This window comes from Alexandromys fortis, unplaced genomic scaffold (genome assembly GCF_014885135.2).
Source record: "Alexandromys fortis isolate MF-2015 unplaced genomic scaffold, M_Fortis_MF-2015_v1.1 scaffold_399, whole genome shotgun sequence".
Taxonomy (NCBI): Eukaryota; Metazoa; Chordata; class Mammalia; order Rodentia; family Cricetidae; genus Alexandromys; species Alexandromys fortis.
The window spans coordinates 288,378-307,577 of NW_026068268.1; the positions used below are offsets into that span (position 1 = coordinate 288,378).

The following is a 19,200-nucleotide window of genomic DNA, read 5'->3' on the forward strand; positions in this document are numbered from 1 at the left end:
AGGGGAATTGATGTGTGGCACCTGATTGCTTCCTCCCTGGGACTAGGAGATGTCCGTAGGCTGCCCTGCAGGGCTTCAGAGTGTTAGGAACTGACTGCCAAGTGATGGCCTCAGTCGCAGTGTCATGGGGTGGGCCTGCTGTGCAGGCGCTGTGGCCTCAGGCATTGTGCATGTCTACACAGGATCTTGATGAGGATGACTTTGATGTGGGAAAACCCAAGAAGCAACGGCGCTCGATAGTAAGAACGACGTCCATGACCAGGGTCGGTGGAAACTAGTTTTACTAACACGGGGGAAGGGTGAGGAGGGTGGGCAATGGCTGGGAGGCTCATGGGTGACTGTGAGCAAGAGGGCAGACAGCTTCTCCCAAGGACTTTAGCCTCACATGACACATGACCCAAAAGATTCTTACAGTTCCCACTTGCCCTCAGGCCAGAGTTCTGTCAGCTAGCACTGACTGTTGTCAGTCCAAATGAACATAAGCCAGACAGGGTTGTCTTCTGGCTGCCATTCTCTCATGCCTCACGCCAACTTTACATGGCCTTGGAGCCCTGGAGATCTATTTTCCCCATCACACAGTACTCAGACTCAACATGAGTGGGATCAATTTCTTTTTGGGGGTGGGAGCAGGCTGAAATGGTAGCCTCTTACCAGTACTGACCAGGTACAGCACTGTCAGCCTTTGATACATGTGAAAAGGAGGTTGTGGGCAGACAGTAGCCATAGTGCAGAAGCTGCTCTGGATACAAACTGGATCTCCCCTGAATACAGGCAGCACCATCTGGAGCTCATGGGCCAGCCTGAGGGACCGTGCAGGAAGCACCCTCCCTGTTAGGGTCAGCTCTATAAGGGTGGCTGAGAGTACCTGGAGGACAATGGCTGGAGCAGAGGCACTGCAGCCAACAGTGTGAGCAGCTTCACTGAACTCATAGCGTACAGGTCCCATTGTCTCATCAACCCTGTGCTCTCCTGAGTACCTCCCACAGGGTGGCAGTCTCCTTCTGAAGATGAGGTCAGGGCCCTTTCTGGGAGTTGGAGCTGTGGGAAGGTGCTAGAGAGCCTGAAAGACCTGCAGAAACTTCTAGAACTGCAGAGCCACCCTGTGCCCTTCCCTGGTTGCCCCTCAGTGGGTGTGGATTACCCCCTTCCCCCCCCATGTTTCTCAATCTGACTTCAGTTTATGCTTTCAGACACTAAAATTGGGCTTGTGGCTGTATTTATACCCAGTTCACACTTTCATAGCTATGAGCTCTATCTCTCCTGTCCCTCATTATTGAGTTCAGAGTGCAATTCCTTGCTATGTCTCAGGAATGTGGCCTCCCTCCCCTATCACTTCTAATGTGGGATTCTTGTACTTCTTGTCTTTCAGCAACAGAACTTCAAGCAGAAAGTGGTGGCGCTACTGCGCAGGTTTAAAGTGTCAGAGGAGGTGAGTGGGTCAGGCAGGACTTTGCATAGCTGCTGAAGTGCCCTGGTGTCCTGCTGGGTAAAATGTGCTCCAGTAAAGCTCTAGGCCAGATCTGTGTGGTGTTGCCCTCTGCATGCCAGCCTGGATGGCAGCTGTGAGAGGCCGGCAAAGAACCAGGCTCACCTACTGGTTTCTGTTGAACTCCCAAGTCATGGTGCGCCTATAGGAGATCTAATCATTGGTTCTTATAAATAGACTCTTTTGGGAAGCAGTTTCAGGTTTGTAGAGAAAGTAAATGGAAGGTGCAGAGTTTCCCTACCCCAGTTCCTGCCGTGTACAGCCTGTTCTGTAGTCAACATGCCACAAATCTTTGGTTTTTTAGATTTTCTCTAATCTCCAGTCTTAGGTATTGAGTTTGTTCATAATCAGAAGAAAAATCATAAAACAGAGTCAAGAGTCTGGCCCCACAGTAGAGAGGGGACACTTGAATGTTTGATCCTCAAAGTGTGCACACACCCTCTACATCCATGTGTGCAAGGGCCACAGCTTATAGCAGCAGGGTCCCAATTCAGCTCTAGCACCAACATCTAACAGTTGCTCTTCACATGTGCAGGTATTGAAGGTGGCTCTTCTTAGCCATAGAGTTTTCTGTAGGGCCAGCATCCACTCTAAAACATCACCGGCCTGTTTCAGTGGAATAGCCTCTAGGCCCTAAATCCTGAAGCTTGCAACTCATAGTGAGACAAACACAGCCTAGCTGAAAGTGTGCACATCGCAGGGAAGCCACCTGGCCTAGGACCATGCAGGCTTGCACGTGGAGGAAGTTGGATCTTGACCGTAGAGTTTCATGTTCACCAAAGCAATAGGGCTGAGTCTCAACTTTTGTTCTGGCTTCTGAGCCTCAACCTAAACTGGAAGGTTTAGCCAAAATCATGGGCACTGGTCAGGGAAAGAACGTTTATCTTTTCTTAGGAATAATCTCCCACATTTGCAGGTTATCAAGCCATGTGATCTGTTCCATATCTGTTCTGTGCTGTTCCCTTTCACACGAGGAGAAGACCATCTAGCCAGAACTCCATCTCTTGTCTTTGCACCCCCAGTTACTAGGAACTATGCACAGGCACTGTCCAACTCACAAACTACATAGCAGTCCTAGAGTGTGCCCGCACCTGTGTGGAGCTGTCGATATCTTAAACTGGCATTACTGTGCTAGAACTAAACTTGTTGATCTTTGTAACCAAAATACAGGGGCTGGAGAGACAACAGTTCAGCAGAAAAGAGCACTGGCTAACTGCTCTTCTCGAAGATCTAAGTTCAATTTCTAGCACACACATGACAACTTAAAAACTTCCATAGGATCTAGTGCCCCCTTCTGGCCTCTACCAACACCAGACATACATGTGATTCACAGACATACATACAGGCAAAACAGCTATACACATAAAATAATAATAATTAAAAAATAAAATGGTGCCAGGCAGTGGTGGTGCTCACTTTTAATCCCAGCACTCAGGGAGGCAAAGGCAGGTGCGTCTCTATGAGTTCAAGCCCAGCCTGGTCTACAGAGTGAGTTCCAGGACAGTCAGAGATAGACAGAGAAACCCTGTCTTGAAAAACCAAAAAGAAAATGGCAGGTGAGTTGCATGTGTGTACATCCAAAGGATGCTGCTCATAGTTGGAGACTGATAGGCCAAAGGTGCTGGCAGATTCTTATCTGGAGAGGGCTAAATCTTCATAGACAGTGCTGCATCTTCACATCCTCACACAGTGGATGGTAGCAGCACAAGACCAAAGGCCTCTTACTGAACCACTTTGTAGGTTAGGTTTCAACATAAGAATTTTAGGGAAGCTAGGCAGTGGTGGCGCATGCCTTTAATCCCAGCTCTCAGGAGGATAGCATGGTCTACACAGAAAAAGTTTAGGGGGATGCAAATTTTCAGAGCAAAACATTCTTCCCCTAGACCTCAAAATTCATTTTCTTCCCACACAGAAAATATTTTCATTCTGTCCCAATAGCCCTTAAAATCTGACTTCACTCTAGCGTCAACTCAGACTCTTGGTGTCTGACTGCTGTGAGCATGAAACCAAAGGAAGTTATGAGACCAGCACAAGGCGGGCACTTTGTTCTAGAAGGAGAAAGGGGGAGTAGGTAACTGCTCCCAAGTAAGTCCACAACCCAGCAAGGCACAGTTCTTGTACTTTATGTGTGTGTGTGTGTAGAGGTCAGAAGATAACTTCCCGGAGTCTGTTTTCTCATTCCACCATGTGAGACTCAGGAATCAAACTTGGGTCCTTATACTTGGTAGAAATTTCCTTTATTCTCACTTGCCTCAAACACTGAAGCTTTAAAAAAAAAAGTTGATGTATTTTATAGGTATGAGTGTTTTGACTGTATGTACATATGTGCACTATGTGCATATCTTGTGCCCACAGAGGTCAGAAGAGGGATTAGATTCCCTGGAACTGGAGTTACAGATGGTTGTGAACTGCCATGTGGGTGCTGTTGGGAACTAAACACCATTCCTCTGTAAGGGCAGCCAGTGCTCTGAACTGCTGAACTGTCTTCCCATTTCCCAAACATTCAGTCTTAAGGCTAGAAAACCCTTCTTTGGTTCAATACTCTGCCCTCAGGACACATTGATTTGGAGCCAGGGCTCTAGGACCTGGCATTGCACCCCACAGTGTCCCTGAGTGCAGCCTACACTGTCTCAGGTAGCAGCTATGTGCCTTATAGCGCTTGAGCAGGCACTATGACTAGAGACTGTAGTTCTGCCTCTCAGAGCACCCCGCCATCACTTCTCTGTATTTCCCTGGAGAGGGTTTTTAGACATGGCCCTGCTTCCATCTCAGGCCTCTGCCTGGGACAGCACATCCTGTAACAACCAATTTGAAATGGCCATATTTTTACAAACTTTGAAGAGTTAGCACCTATAGTTGCCATACACATTGGCTTCCTATGCTGTCTAAGGGGCCATTCCTGCAGCCTGACCACACATGGACCCTGTGAAGACAATAGCTCTGTGCCTCAGGAACAACCACTTGAAACCACACTGCCCTCAGGACCTCAGCATGGAAGCATCCTTGAATCGTCCCATGTCATTCTGTTGAGTGGGTCCTCGCTCCCTCTATGCATATTGCTCTTTTCAAACTTCTTGTGGCCTTACACGCTTAATCTTAAACGATGCTTTATTTTTAGTTGTGTGCATGTGTGCACATCTGTGTGGGTATTTGTGCACATGACTGCAGCGTCCACAAAGGATAGAAAAGGGCATTGGATTCCTTGAGCTGGAGTTACAGAGTCATGAGCTGCCTGACTTGGGTGCTGGGAGCTGAACTCTTGTTCTCTGTAAGAGCAATACACACTATAAACTACAGAGCCATCTCGCCAGTTCCTACTTTCACTCTACAGCCTGGTCTAGCTGGGACTTTTCCAAATCTTTAAGATCTAGTTCTTTTTGATTTTATTTCATCTTCCCACTTGCATTTTGTAAACAGAGACTGCACCCTGGTCTCCTGATCTAATAATCACACAGAAACCATGTTAATTACAACACTGTTTGGCTGATATCCCAGTCATATGCCTAGCTAGCTTTTACATCTTAAATTAACCTATTTCTATTAATCTGTGCATTACCACGAAGCTGTGACCTACTGGTAATATTCTGGCAGGCATCTTTCTTCTTCGGCAGCTACATGGTATCTTTTTGACTCTGCCTACTTTTTCTTTCTATCTCTGTTCAGATTTTCCACCTGGCTTTACTCTACTAAGCCGCCATTAGTCTAAATAGCTTTACTTATTAGCCGATAAAAGCAACACATATACAGAAGGGCATCCCATATCATCTCCCCTTTTCTGTCTAATTAAAAAGGAAGGTTTTAATTTTAACATAGTAAAATTACATATAGCAAAACAGTTATTAAGTAAGAATTACAGTTAACAGTATTTCTTTGTGAGTCTAAAGTTTTATATCTAATTTATCTTTTATTATAACTAAGCAAAACCACAGCTGTCTCTCTTCAGCTCCATCAAAGATCCCAGAAGGATATAATGTTTCCTAACTTAACAGGAAATACATTATAAGCAACTTCCAAAACTCTAGAATTGACAGAGACATCTCACTGTCTGGACAGTCACCCAAAGTTCTTCTGTAACATTAGGGCATCCATCTTCAGCGTGTGGGTCCATAGTATCTTGCAGACTTTTGCAGAAATTTGAAGAGCTGTTCTGCCCTGTAATGGCAGAATATCATTAGTTGCTGTCTCCTGTGTACTACAGAATGTCTAGCAGTTTCTTCTATGTAGCAGGAACCCTGAAGGACCATCCCATCTTTTGGAAAGTCCAACAGTCACTTTTCTGTGGGTCCTGCATGTCCAATTCATACAGCGTATCATCAAGCAGTCCAGGCAAGAGCAGTTTCTTGCCCAAATGGCTAGCCTTGTCACATTAAAGGCAAATTCCATAATGCGTTTCTTCAGTGCCCATCAACCTCTCTGAAGTAATTGGTGTAACCAGAAGCAGACATGTCTTGTTGAGAAAAGTCTAAGTTCTTAAAACCTTTTAAAATGCCATATTCTGTAGGTCTTTGAAGTGTTGAAGATTATCTAACTTAAATATATCTCTGTATTTCTAGAAAACCTAACGTATTTAAAAGTTTGATTGTTACAGATGACTATCTATTAATCTGTATTTCTTAATTATGCATTATATTTTTAATGCGCTGCACACAATACCTTAAACAAGAACATAAATACAAAAAAATCACACACACACACACACAAAAAGAACAGAAATACATATACACAGTGTAATCTACCTTAAGTTTGTATCAATAGACCGAGATCTATACCTATGCAAAATATTCATTTCTTTATCATATCCTCCTTTAAATGAAAACAAACATTTATAAGCAATCATTTTGGGAATTTAGGCATAGTTTTCTCCCAACTGCTTCCTGCTGTTTGTTGGATGAAATATTTTTAGGATTCATGGAGACCTTTGGGGGGCGGGGTCTTGTTTCATCAAACCACATTAGCCTGGAATCCACAGGTTCCTATTCTCTGTAGAAACAAAAGCAAAACCTCTTTTCCAAAGTAGCATATCCTTAGACTCAAATTCTGAAGTGAATATATCTTTAAAATATTTATGTTGGTTTAGCTTAGCAGCCCCCAGAATCAAATGTTTTTCAGCAACTAAAAATTTAAAGAAAACACAATAATATACATAATCCATACTCTCTGTGTATATTCCATCTTTACATGGCTTATTTCTTTTACTCTATTACTTTTTAATATTTCTTTTACTATCTTTACTCCTTTAATCTATGGCTTTCTGTATTCTTTCTTCTCATAAACCCATATACATTTATCTAACAATGTGAGCCTTTTAGAGGTCTTTTTCATCTGAATCCATTTTTTATTGTGTATTTGTATTATTTTCTGACCAACAGCACTTAAAAAAATGCTAAGTGGTCATGGCTAGGACCAACTCTGTAGCCCTGCCTGTTGGCTCCACTCTGGCTCTTTAAGCTAGGCTGGCCTTGAACTCACAAGATTCTCCTGTCTCTGCCTCCCAAGTGCTGGACTCAGAGGAGTGCACGACCACCACCTTGCTTCACCAGCATTTCTTAAAAGTTGATATGGCCACGCCAGGTTGAAATTGTTTAACCACAGTGCTTGGGTAAGTAGAGACAGGAGAATTGCTGGCGCTGGTTGTCCAGCTAGTGTAGCCAACAGCAAGCTGCAGGTTCAGTGGGAAGCTCAATCTCAAAAATGAGGCACAAAGAGATAGAGGGATTTTTGTTTATTTGTGTGCTTTGTTTTGTTTTGTTTTGTTTTTCTTTTAAGTCAAAGTGTCTCTGTATATAGCTCTGGCCCTCCTGGAATTCACTCTACAAATCAGGCTGGCCTCGAACTCAGAGATTCTTACTTTCACCTCCTGAGTGCTCAGATCAAAGGCGTGCGCCACTATGTCCAGCTTAAGAGGAAGATATTTGACATCAGCCTCTGTCCTGTGAACACACACACACACACACACACACATACACACACACACAGAGAAGAAAGCTAACAAAATAGGATGTTTGGGCAGTCAAGTGTTCTTTTGTTTCACTGTTTGTCCTCCTGGTCTTGTTGCTGCACATCCCCCTTTGTTCGCCTTCGACTACTAGCCAAGCAGTGGCACAGGCCCTGTGGGGGCTCTCATACATGTTAGCATTGCTGTAGGTCTTAGATTCGGAGCAAGACCCTGCAGAACATGTTCCTGAGGTGGAAGAGGACCTGGATCTTCTCTATGACACTCTGGATGTGGAGAACCCCAGTGACAGTGGCCCTGACATGGACGATGATGACAGTGTCCTTAGCACCCCCAAGCCCAAGCTTAGGTAAGCCACGCCAGGTTGAAATTGTTACTTCTAATAAGCTTGAATCTAGGAGGAATTCCAAATGGCCTAACACTATTGTTCTGGAATGATCTCGGTTGGTTTGAGTTGCCCTTGATTGTGACCCATATTTGACCCTCGGACACCATAGGCTTGCACAGTTCTCTTAGGGTAGATCAGCAGAGACATCCTGAGAGGAGGCAATATGAGGTAAGTCCAAGGTCATAGTGGGGAACAAAGCCAGGTAGCTTTCCCCCATGACCAGAAGAAAAAACCTTTGTGTGGGAGGGTGTAACTGCTCCTGACCCATTGGAACTCGGGCGGAGTATTTCTTGGGGCGAGTAGTAACCATGTTAATAGACCAGTAACCATGTTAATAGACCACGATGCTTGCATGTGCATTGGGAACTACAGACAGGCATAACCATCTGGAGGTGAGGAGGGGAGCATCTGGGAAAGAATTGAAGCTGGAAGGTTTTCTGTGACGCCACAACTTGGTCCTTAGGCAGGCTGCAGAAGAATGAATGGCCCCAAGGTGCCCCTACTGTCCCCAAGTTTGAGGTATACTGGAAACTGCAGGAGACTACTGTATAGGCAACAGAGGGGACCCCCACCCAGTGCCCCTCCTTGGTTTTGCTGTCCAGCTGACCAGCCTGGCCTAGGGCAGAAAGAAAAGAAGAAAAGCAGGCCAGTACACACACATGTGCTGTGGACTGGTGGGACCTGGAGAGGCTTAGCCCTCAGGACAGGTAGTTTATAGATTTAGGTCTTGGTGTAGCGAATGAGAACAGGGAGACTCAGGAAGTTCTAAAAAGTTAAAGCCCCTTCGCTTTTTAAGTTTCTAATCTGGACAGTAGAGAGAAACAAAAAAAAAAAGGGGGGGTTTCTTGTGTCTTGTAATTTATTAACCGTAATTCTCAGTAATGAATAATCATTCGTTACTGCTGGGCTTGATTGCTTATGCCTGTAGTCTTGGCATATGGGAGACTGAAGCAGGAGGATTACTGAGTTTAAGGGCAGTTTGGGCTATAGAGTGAGACATTGTTCATTAAATAAATAAACTCTAAGATCTATTATGCTGCCCATTCTGAGGTGGCATCCTCAGGCCATGGCTTCTTTTTCTGCCTATGACTCACTGGGCTCAGGTCAGCATGTTGAACTGCTGGCATGGGGAATGCCCTTTAGGTCAAGCAAGCCAGTGTTCCTTGTTCTCTTCCACTTCAGTCCCCCTTGTGCTCAACACTGGTCCTTCTGCCCATGTCTGTAGTGACTTGGGGGATTACACTGGGTCTTCCCAGAGAGTCTGGATCTTCTTGAGCCCCATGGCATTAACTGTGATGGATACCTGTAGTTCTGGGGTGATATGTGATCACTTTGGGGCCATGATCCCGGTGGCCATGCATAAGTGACACCCTACATCTCTAGATTTCTGTATAGCTTCATCACCCATATGGCCGTGCAGGTATACTGTCTGGTATTTTTGCATGACTTTTTTTATTTTAACATCTCTTGGTTTTCTGTTTTCCTTATCTTCTATTTTTTCACTCACACTTGATCTGCTGAAGTCAGATACATTGGTCCAGGTTGGTCTGGATTGGCAAGAGTTGGCCCGGCTGGTCTAGAGTAGCCACTAGTGGTCTAATGGCTATGCTGGATTGGTTTGAAATGGCTTTGTCAGGCTTGGTCTATTGTGGCCTAGGGGGTGTCAAGTCATCTGTGTTGGTCTGGAGTAGACTAACTGTGTTGAGAATGGCTTTAGATGTTCTGGACTGGAGTAGACTGACTGTCGAGAATGGCTTTAGATGTTCTGGACTTGCCCATGGTACCTTTATGCTGTTGAGAATGTTCTTGTGGTTTCTGTTATCTGACTACAGATGTCAAGGTTCTCATCAGGCCCAACCCTCGTCTGTGCTGACACCCAATCTCCTTGTGTTTTTTGGCAGCCCCAACTTGGGTGAACACAAGCAGATGGGTTTTTTTTTTTTTACATTTAAATTTTATTATGGGAGGGGGCATGTGTGCCATAGCGTGAATGTGGAGGTCAGAGGACAAATTGCTAGGGTTCACACTATGTGTGTCCCAAGGATCAAACTCAGGTGTTTAGGCTTGGCAGCAGGTGCCTTTACCCAAGGCGCCATCTCGCCAGCCCTGGAATACACACTTTCTGCAGCTGACTTCATAGCCAGTGCAGGAGCTGTGCCCAGCTGGAGTTGAATCGCTCCAGCATCCTCCCATGTGTGCAGGGTTCCCTCAGCAGTGGGTGTCTAGTCACACAGCTCTTCTACACTGGAGCCTCTTTTGGTGTAGCTCTGCTCTGCTGTTGAGTTCTGTGACGCCTTCCCTTCTGTGTGCGGTGGGTTAAACCTCATTTTCAGTGTATTGGGGATCATGGGAAATAACATCTATTCCTTCTTTATCCAGGCCATATTTTGAAGGCCTGTCACACTCCAGCTCACAGACAGAGATAGGGAGCATCCACAGTGCCCGGAGCCACAGAGAGCCTCCAAGCCCGGTGAGTAGGGCCATGCTGTGCAGTGGTGAGACCCTTAGACCAGGCTGGGCCTTCTCTTCCTTCCTGCCCCTGTGTCCTGAATGCCTAGCCAGCATGTACCTAGCTGGGCTGCGATGTGTCCTGGGCTCAGAGTTCCACCCAGTAAAAGATGACTCTTCTAATGTAATCCTGAGCTAGAAGTCTGTGAAATTCCCAGCTAGTCTCCCTAGGCTTCCTCCTATCCAGAAGTAGACATCCTGTTCTACAGCACAGCCCAATTCCTGTCTCGTCACCTGCAGGCTGATGTACCTGAGAAGATGAGATCTCTGGGAGGCCAGCAGCCAAGTGACAGCATCTCTGACACGGTAGCCCTTGTAAGCAATCATGGGGAGCATCCACCATGTGCAGCTGAACGTGAACACCACATGGAGGGCTTTGTGTTCATATACTCTGAAAGTGTGTGCACCACCCTCAGGGATGTCCGTGCAGCTCAGGTGGATGGCTGTGTTCCTAGCCTTGCTGTCAGACCCAGGCCCGCATGGAGTCTCTCAGATATGGTACAGGGTAGTTGCTGTTTCCAGCAAGTTTGGTCCTTATCTCTTAGTAATAGTTGGACCAGGAGCTCCTTGTGGGACCAGAAGTACCTCTCCTCTTGCCTCCATGTGCCTGAGCCTCAGCAAGACCTTAGGTCAGAGGAAGCCCAGAGCCTTACCTTAAACCAAGAGCACATACATAGGAGAGGCATGGTAAATGTTTCTGGCAGGGTGAGTGCATATGGCTCCTTCTCAATCCATCAGAGTTCACCAGCCCCCCGAGAGCCATCAGGCCAACCTGATGACAGTCCAGAGACTGAGACCTCTCTCCTGGATGTCTTCACTGAGAAGCTGCCACCCAGTGGGAGAATCACCAAGACTGAGTCACTTGTCATCCCTTCCACCAGGTGTGGGCCTGTGCTGAGGGACTGTGTACCCCTTTGGGAGGGGCTGTGGGAAGCCAGCTATTTGGGCCAACTCCAGAAACTGCATGTGGGTCCCCTATCCAGTCTGTCTCTGGCCATCTGCTGGCTTGCAACCCTAAGGCCAATATGCCCAGAGGGTGCCACCTATTGCCATTCTGCTGTTCTTGGAAATGAAACTGCTGAGGGTTCATGGTGCGGGGACGATTGCAGTATCGTATCAGGGTCTGCTGGGTGGAGGTGTGACAGCTGTTGTGGGACACTTCAGTTTGCAACCTGCAGTGAGCATTTGGCCTACCACTCCAGATGTTTTATGCCTTTCCTGGTCTCTAGCAGGTCAGAGGCAAAGCCAGCCGGCCGCCGGGGCCGGAGCACATCCCTGAAGGAACGGCAGCCAGCTCGACCACAGAATGAGCGAGCCAACAGCCTGGACAATGAGCGCTGTCCAGACACGAGGAGCCAGCTGCAGGTTAGGGTGGAAGCTGAGGAAGGACAGCAAGTGACAGGCAGAATAGAGAAGCCTAGGGGCCCTGAGAACTGGCAAACCTGGAAAGTTTACTATGTTTACTATGAAATTCCATGCAGACAGGAAGATAGTCATAAGTCTTCTTGTAAGGAAGCCTGTTTACCCTGGGGCTGGTTTTAGCCATCTTATTGATCTCTCTGAATCAGAGCACCCAAAGTGTTGCCACTCCAGACTAAGGAACCTCTATGTTAGGTATTTCCTTACTTGCTTCCAGTGTTTATGCCTGCTTTAGGGTATGGAATATTGAGGCCCAGGGCTGGAAGTTGAAAGGCCTGGGTACTGCATCTCCTTGTATAGACATCTCACTGTCTCTAGATTCCCAGGAAAACTGTGTATGACCAACTGAACCACATCCTCATCTCTGATGACCAACTCCCTGAGAATATTATTCTTGTCAACACCTCTGACTGGCAGGGACAGGTAAGGGGTATAGCTGTGTGTCCTGTCTGCTGTGAAATCAAGGCTTCATATGACCTTGAAGAACAGCAGTCATGCTGGGGGAGTAGGGATGCTGATGATCAGCTGTTCCTATGGACCCTTTGGGACTGTGGTGAGGGATGGATAGGGACTACTAGGTGCTACGCCAAGGTCATTGTCAGCCTGTCCCTTTTAGTTCCTCTCGGATGTCCTACAGAAGCATACCCTCCCTGTGGTATGCACATGCTCTGCTGCTGACGTGCAAGCTGCCTTCAGCACCATTGTCTCTCGGATACAGCGATAGTGAGTCTGCCATCCTTCCTTACCCAACCCTGCCTGCTTCTTAGAGATGGGATATTTGATCCTGAGAATCATGATGGTTCCAGATGTGCTGCCCATAAACTCCCCACAGCTCTATTCTGATCCCCAGTGGGTATCTTGAAGCTCATTTGGCCTTCTCTGGTGGACGGCTTCCCTTTACAGTGACCCCAGCAGAGGTCTGGAGCAGTTTCCTGGCCCAGGCAGATCCAGGCAGACATTCAGCTTCCTATCTCCCTTTTGGTGGGGCATCCTGGGTTTGATAGTTCCTGCGCTTTAGGGGCAATGGCTCCCTAGAGCTCAGCAGGGTGATCCTGGGCCAGAGACAGTGAGGCATCTGTCCCTCTCTGCCCCACCCTCTTGGGATCGCAGCTGCAACTGCAATTCTCAGCCACCAACCCCTGTGAAGATCGCTGTGGCGGGAGCACAGCATTACCTCAGTGCCATCCTGCGGCTCTTCGTGGAGCAGCTGTCTCACAAGACGCCTGACTGGCTTGGCTACATGCGCTTCCTCATCATCCCACTGGGTGAGGGACCTTGGACTACTGGCCACCTGTGACTAAACCTGAGAGACCTCAGAGACAGGGACACAGCCTGGTTAGGGTAGAGGTACCAATATGACATACTTCTATTGTTTAAAAATTCAGTTATTCTCACTATATTGAAAAGTCGTGTGTGCCAGACATAGTATTATGCCTGCTACCCTAGCACTTGGAAGCTAAGAATCACAAGTTCAGATCAGCCTGGAACCAGGTTATATAATAAGACCTAAGTCTACTGTCACTTTCTGTTCTTCTCTTTGACAAATGTCCCTAGTCGTGTAGAATGTGTTACCTGGCAAACTAGTGGTCTACCACAGACCACTCCATCAGCTTTGGTTTCTGTCACCAGAAATACAAAGCAGTCTTTATAGGTTATGACCCTGTGCACTTGAATTCCAGTAGCCATTTGGAGTTCTATAAAACACATTTGTTCACCAGTAGTGAAATTTAAAGGCAGTGCCTCACCTGGGGCACTTGTCTTGGCTGGCTTTTGTCCATCTCATTTGCCTTCCCTGGTAGAGCAACAGTCAGTGGGGACTTTGTCATAACTCCCTTGGCAGGCTTACGACAAAGGGCTCAGGACAGCTGGGTTGTCTGGAGTTGAGCAACTCCATGTGGTGATGGATTTTCTGGGGCTCCCAGGCTCCCACCCTGTGGCCAGGTACCTGGGCTCTGTGGACTACCGCTACAACAACTTCTTCCAGGATCTGGCCTGGAGAGACCTATTCAACAAGCTGGAAGCCCAGAGCAGTGGTGAGGCCTGGGCTCTGTGTTGGTGAGGGGTGGGGGGTGGGGGGTGGGGGGCTGCCCCATGCATCTACAGTCCTTGCATTGGAGAAAAGGCCCCTTCTCGTGGGGACTTCCCATCACAGAGACCCTATTTCTCAGGGTCCGCTGTGGGACAGGAGGGGGTGTTATAGAGCTTCCCTCACCCAGCCTGAGTTTTTAGCCTTGCCATGGGACATGACATTGGGAAGGGGCAGTCAGGAACTCCAGAACCAGCCTCAGGATTTGAGCAGAAACCATGATGACCCTACCTGGGACCATTGTGGGTGGGCACTTGAGCCAGAGGCAGCTAGCAGAAAGCAGAGCTAGAGAAGAGCCAGAGTATAGTGCCTGGGACACAGCCCAGACCCCAGGAGATCCCACCTATTCATCATGCTGACTTTTTGCCGCCTCTGCCTTGTGCAGTGCAGGACACACCAGACATCGTGTCACGCATCACCCAGTACATCTCGGGAGCCAACTGTGCTCACCAGCTCCCCATCGCCGAGGCTATGCTGACCTACAAGCAGAAGAGGTAACATGGTGGACCAGGGCTGGGGCCCTGGAGCAGGTATATGGCCCCTCTGCTTCTTATAGGCTATGAGATAGACTCAAGGGGCCAGGATAAAAAAAAAAAAAAAAACCTGAGTGTGCTTGCTTAGCATGAACCTACAGTAAATTTGTATCGGGTCAGAATGCCGGGTTGGATTTTCAGAGCCTTTACTTTTGTGCTTGTTAATATCCTCAATGATGTACTAGAAGGCATATAGAAGGACTATAGTCCTCATCTGGTCATGTTCTGGCCACATGGCTCCTTCCCCACAGGTCCCCTGACCCTACTTTGGCCTCTGAGTGAACAGTCAGATCATGTTCCCATCTACCCAGAGTTGGGCAGCGCTCAGGAGTTGTGTGAAGGACTGGACAGATTGGATCTTGGCCTGGACCTAGATCCTTCCTCCCAAGAAGTTGAGGGGCCCTGGGCAGGGCCTCCTCAACACTGGATCTTAGGGAACTGAACACACTTTTCTTGGCTCAGACCTCTGAACAATCTGCTTGTCTTAGTTAGGGTTTTGTTTTTTTTGTTTTTTGTTTTTTTCTGTGAAAAGACACTGTGACCATGGCAACTCTTATAAAAGAAAACATTTAATTGGGTGGCTTATAGTTCAGAGGTTCAGTCCATAATCATCCTGGTGGGACATGGCAGTGTACAGGCAGACATACGGCTGGAGGAGTAGCTGATCCAGAGGCCATAGGAAGTGGTCTGAGGCATTGGGTGTGGCTTGAGCATGTATGAGACCTGTAAGCCCGCCTCTACATTGACACATTTCTTCCAGTAAGGCCACACCTCCTAATAATGACACTTTCTTTGGCTGCCATTTTCTTTCAAACTACCACACTACCCTTCTAGAAGAGTTAAATGCACAGAACCTAAGGAAACCTCTTTGGTGTCTAACGTGAGCCCAGCACCCTGCTTAGGAGGGGTAGACCCTGCAGCCAATGACAAATCTCTTTAAATTGCATGTGCCACACAATATGTTCCCCAAACTCAAAGACTGCCTGATAGCAGGGCCAGATCCTCTAGGAACCCTTATCCCTTCTCAGCTGCTGCTCCATATCCAGGTGGGCGAAGATTCAGCCAGACCACCAGGAGCCATGCTGCTCCTGCCTCAGTGTGTGGAGGACTTGTTGCTGCTCCAGGGAGTCCTAATGTGTGTTTTCTCTCTTGGTGGCCTTCCCAAAAAGGAAAAAACACTTTCACTTTGACTTTACCCTGAGGTACATCTCTCTGGCCTATACCCTTATCTGTCTCTAGGCTGGTCTTTAGGGCTTGTTTAGCAGGATCATTGCCCAAGTGCCTCTCCTCTGATGCCCAGGCAGCATTCCTGTTCCTTGAGGAGCAGGAATGAACCCTTTTCTTGGGAGAACTGCACATGGGTTCCTTAGCCCACAGAACCAACCTCAAGGAGTTTGTGCTTCTGAAGCCTCTTGTTAAACCCAGCGTGGTACTGGCTTTGCTCCTCACACTTAACAATAGCAGTAATCTGACCACACACGGCCTCAGAAGGGTGTGGCACTACCAGTGTTGGTCCTAAATTTAAGAGTGTGGAGGTAGGAGGTCAAGGCGCTGGCATAGTATGGCAGGTGCCTTAGCCACTTTCTGCACTATAAAATCAGCTCCCAGGGATGCCAGAGCCACAGAGAGGGTTTTTCTAGTTTCTTTGGGGAGGTAGCCAGGCTTTTGAGGACCCTAAGTAGGGACAAAGTGCTTTTCTTCCCTAAGGAGGTTTCACCCTCTGAAAACTTGACTACTCTCAGGTACCCTCAGAGCTACCCTTTTCGTTGCTGAGAGGGTCCTACCCTCTGTCTGCCACACTTGCTTCAAGGTATTTGTCCTGGGAAAAGTGCCCAGGACAGAGTCATGGGTCCAGGGTCCTCATTGCTGGTAGTGCTACCCTTTATCCAAACCAGCAGAACACAGAGGAGGGTCCTTGAATACCAGTTTGCCCTGCTAAACAAGCTCACCCCCCAAGTTAGAGAAAGACCAGCCTTCATCCTCTCTCCTGCCTTGAGGCTTGGCCTGTGCCACCAGCTGTGACAGGAGGAGCCTGCAGCATGCTCTCCTGTGCTGTACTTACGTCTAGTAAAAAACCAGGCTTGAGGAGACACTCTCTATCCCCCAGACCTTCCTCTGCCTATAATACAGTAGTGACACCGGCAATAGGTAGGCACGGGTACCAGCCAGGAACCAGTGAAGACCCATGTTGCTTGGCCTTCCATGTTGAACTCTGGCAGGGTATACCTGCTCTTGCCTGCCTCTTACCCGAAGCTGGGATGGAGCCTGTCCTCTGATGGCAGCTGAGTCCTCAGGTCGTACTGGGACAACACATGCTCCAAGGCCCCTGTTCTGGTGCATATGGATGGAATGGTCCTTGGGACTACAGTCTGTCTTTGGCATCATGGCGGTCTTGGGAACAGATAAGGGCGTGGTTCTTAGACTGCCAACCACTTGACTTCCTGTGTACCTGTGCTGCAAGCCTGGCTGCCTCTGCATCCAGGCTCTTGGTTAGCCAGCTAGTGTCACTGCTGTTGCACCAATGCTGGTGCTGTCTGCATGGCCCAGGATGCAATATGGCACTGGTGTCATAATTGCTGTACCTATGCTGGTTCTGTCTGCATGGTCCCAGATACAGCTTGGCTTTGAGTTCTGGTAGCTTCTCCATGTTGCAGTGTCTCTTGTGTCTTGTCACACATGGCCTTGTCAGACCTGCTCTGTTCCCAAATATTTTAGAGTAGACCACAGATAAGAGGCTGCTCTGCCATGGTCCTAGAGGGCCCACAGAGCATGGGTAGCCCAGTGGGTTACAGCCCTCCACACTGGGAACCATTATGCTTGTCTGATTTTTAGAGCTTTTGGGGCCTAAGGTATTATATGAAGTGGACAGAAAAGAGTATGACAGATTGGGGTTAGGAGTCAAGTCATTTGGAATAAACAAGGGAGACGAGATCTCTCTTGTCAAAACTGCCCTCCTTTGATGATGTAAGTCACAAAACAATCCCGCACCAGTTCAGAATTATGAATAATAAAAGGGTTATTTATTTAAGGGGGAAACTTACAGATCACTGTCCTAGACACCACCCAAGTTCTGTTTCCCATGAAGATATGTCACTGAAAACTATGTTAGGCAGTACCTGCTGCAGTGCAACACCTGAGGGACACCCTGAAGCCTAGACATAGGGAGAAGCCCATCCATCTTAGGCTTCTCCATACTTGGCCTGGTGACATGGACATCTCTGAAACAGATGCACTAACATCCAATACCAGTGTGAGGAATCAAGGTAGAGTTGAGAGAACCATGCAGAAGTAACTTCAGTTGCTAAAATGCTCTTCAGATCAGGGAATCACTGTGGGAAGGCAGGCAGGAAGGGCATGAAAGAAATAGGACTAGCCCTGCTGTCAGGCCTTCCAAAAAATGCAGGGCACAGTCTGACTGCTAGTGGAACAATATGCTCTAAGCTGAGCCTCCTCAGAGATTCACCGCATGGCTAGCCCTAGTGGGCAGTGCATGGAAGGAGGGCAGCATTCTTCATGTCAGCTCCTGACCGCAAACCCTTGCTATCTTAATGGCGCATGGGCCATGACTTCCAGAACAAGCTACTGTTTTGCCAAATGCTATACAGAGTTAAGTCCAGACAGTATCTCATCCAGTCAGCTACTCAGACTTTGTCCCAACCCTGCTCAAGCCTCAGGCTACACTTAGATGTTACTATTAGAACCTAGTTCACTTCAGCACCTTAGCCAAAGCTGTAGCCTCTAGAGATGACTGACTTCACCTAGACTCAGGAGGAAACCTCCATGTACTGGTTTTGGGAAGGGCAACCCAGTCACTGGAGAAGGCCCAGTTCTGGATTCCATGGGGCATGCACATGGCAGGGAATTGGCTTGGTAGGCCTGGAAACAGGCAGATGGACAGGACTGAGCAGGCACCTGTGATAAAAACAATTTCCCTCAAGGGTCACGAGCTCTAGTGTTCTCTCCTCGGTCGCAGGACTACACACCAACTTCCTTGCAGGAGTGCAGAAATCCTCTGCTTATCATTATATTGACATATGGGAAAAAAATCCAAGTATTAGCCAAGTCATCCAGGGGCCTTTCTGTAGTGACAAAGAGTACCTGTGGGCAGGTGATAAGGCTGAGGGCCATGGTGGGTAGGGGTTAGGGATGAGTCGGCTGGGCCCCTGGGCCGAAGGACAGCTGAGATTGGGGTATTCCAGCAGGGAGTCTAACTGTCTGTTTTTGCTCCCAGCCCTGATGAAGAATCCTCTCAGAGGTTCATTCCCTTTGTTGGGGTGAGTATCACCAGCTTCATTCACTGGAAACCTGAGCCTGCCAAGGCTCCTGTCAAAATAGAGTGCTTTTATATTAGCTTATACACAAGAACCTTCCTCACCGTGTGAGCCAGCAAGGGCTACTTAATTCCTTGCCATATAACCCCCTGCTTCCTTCCTGCATTTTTTGGTCTGGGAGCTTTTGGTTCCCATAGTGGATACATGGGAGTATAGGTCCCTTTTCTGGGAGAGATGTATCAGGCTGTCAACTCAACACAGACGAGGAGGCTCAGCCCTGTCTGCAAGATAAGGATGAGCCTCCTGGCATAGGCTAGACATAACTGAATGTGAAATTTCAGACTCACCCCCAGTTCTGTTTTCACAGCCTTTTTTCACCTCTAGTGAGGTTGTCCTGCTATGAGACCTCTAGAGCAACATAAAACTTGATTCCAGGCAGCCACAGCTATCTCCATAGCATTCTTTTTTTTTTTTTTTTCCTTTTTTTCGAGACAGGGTTTCCTCTGTGGCTTTGGAGCCTGTCCTGGAACTAGCTCTGTAGACCAGGCTGGTCTCG

General features: G+C 47.7%; 1 protein-coding gene across 4 annotated transcripts in view; it reads left to right on the forward strand.

Moving 5' to 3' along the window:
* Window positions 1-19,200, forward strand: part of Pacs2 (phosphofurin acidic cluster sorting protein 2) — a 63,057-nt gene that overhangs the window by 37,974 nt on the left and 5,883 nt on the right. The window contains exons 7-19 of one of the 4 annotated variants that reach the window (XM_050131960.1): window positions 183-263; window positions 1,370-1,429; window positions 7,631-7,788; window positions 10,207-10,297; window positions 10,576-10,650; window positions 11,074-11,216; window positions 11,565-11,700; window positions 12,073-12,177; window positions 12,371-12,477; window positions 12,865-13,019; window positions 13,677-13,787; window positions 14,226-14,334; window positions 18,605-18,647. In XM_050131960.1, coding sequence (XP_049987917.1) covers window positions 183-263; window positions 1,370-1,429; window positions 7,631-7,788; window positions 10,207-10,297; window positions 10,576-10,650; window positions 11,074-11,216; window positions 11,565-11,700; window positions 12,073-12,177; window positions 12,371-12,477; window positions 12,865-13,019; window positions 13,677-13,787; window positions 14,226-14,334; window positions 18,605-18,647 — 1,374 coding nt within the window. The remainder of the gene's footprint in view (window positions 1-182; window positions 264-1,369; window positions 1,430-7,630; window positions 7,789-10,206; window positions 10,298-10,575; window positions 10,651-11,073; window positions 11,217-11,564; window positions 11,701-12,072; window positions 12,178-12,370; window positions 12,478-12,864; window positions 13,020-13,676; window positions 13,788-14,225; window positions 14,335-18,604; window positions 18,648-19,200) is intronic. The other 3 variants (XM_050131962.1, XM_050131963.1, XM_050131961.1) reach the window with 3 other exon arrangements.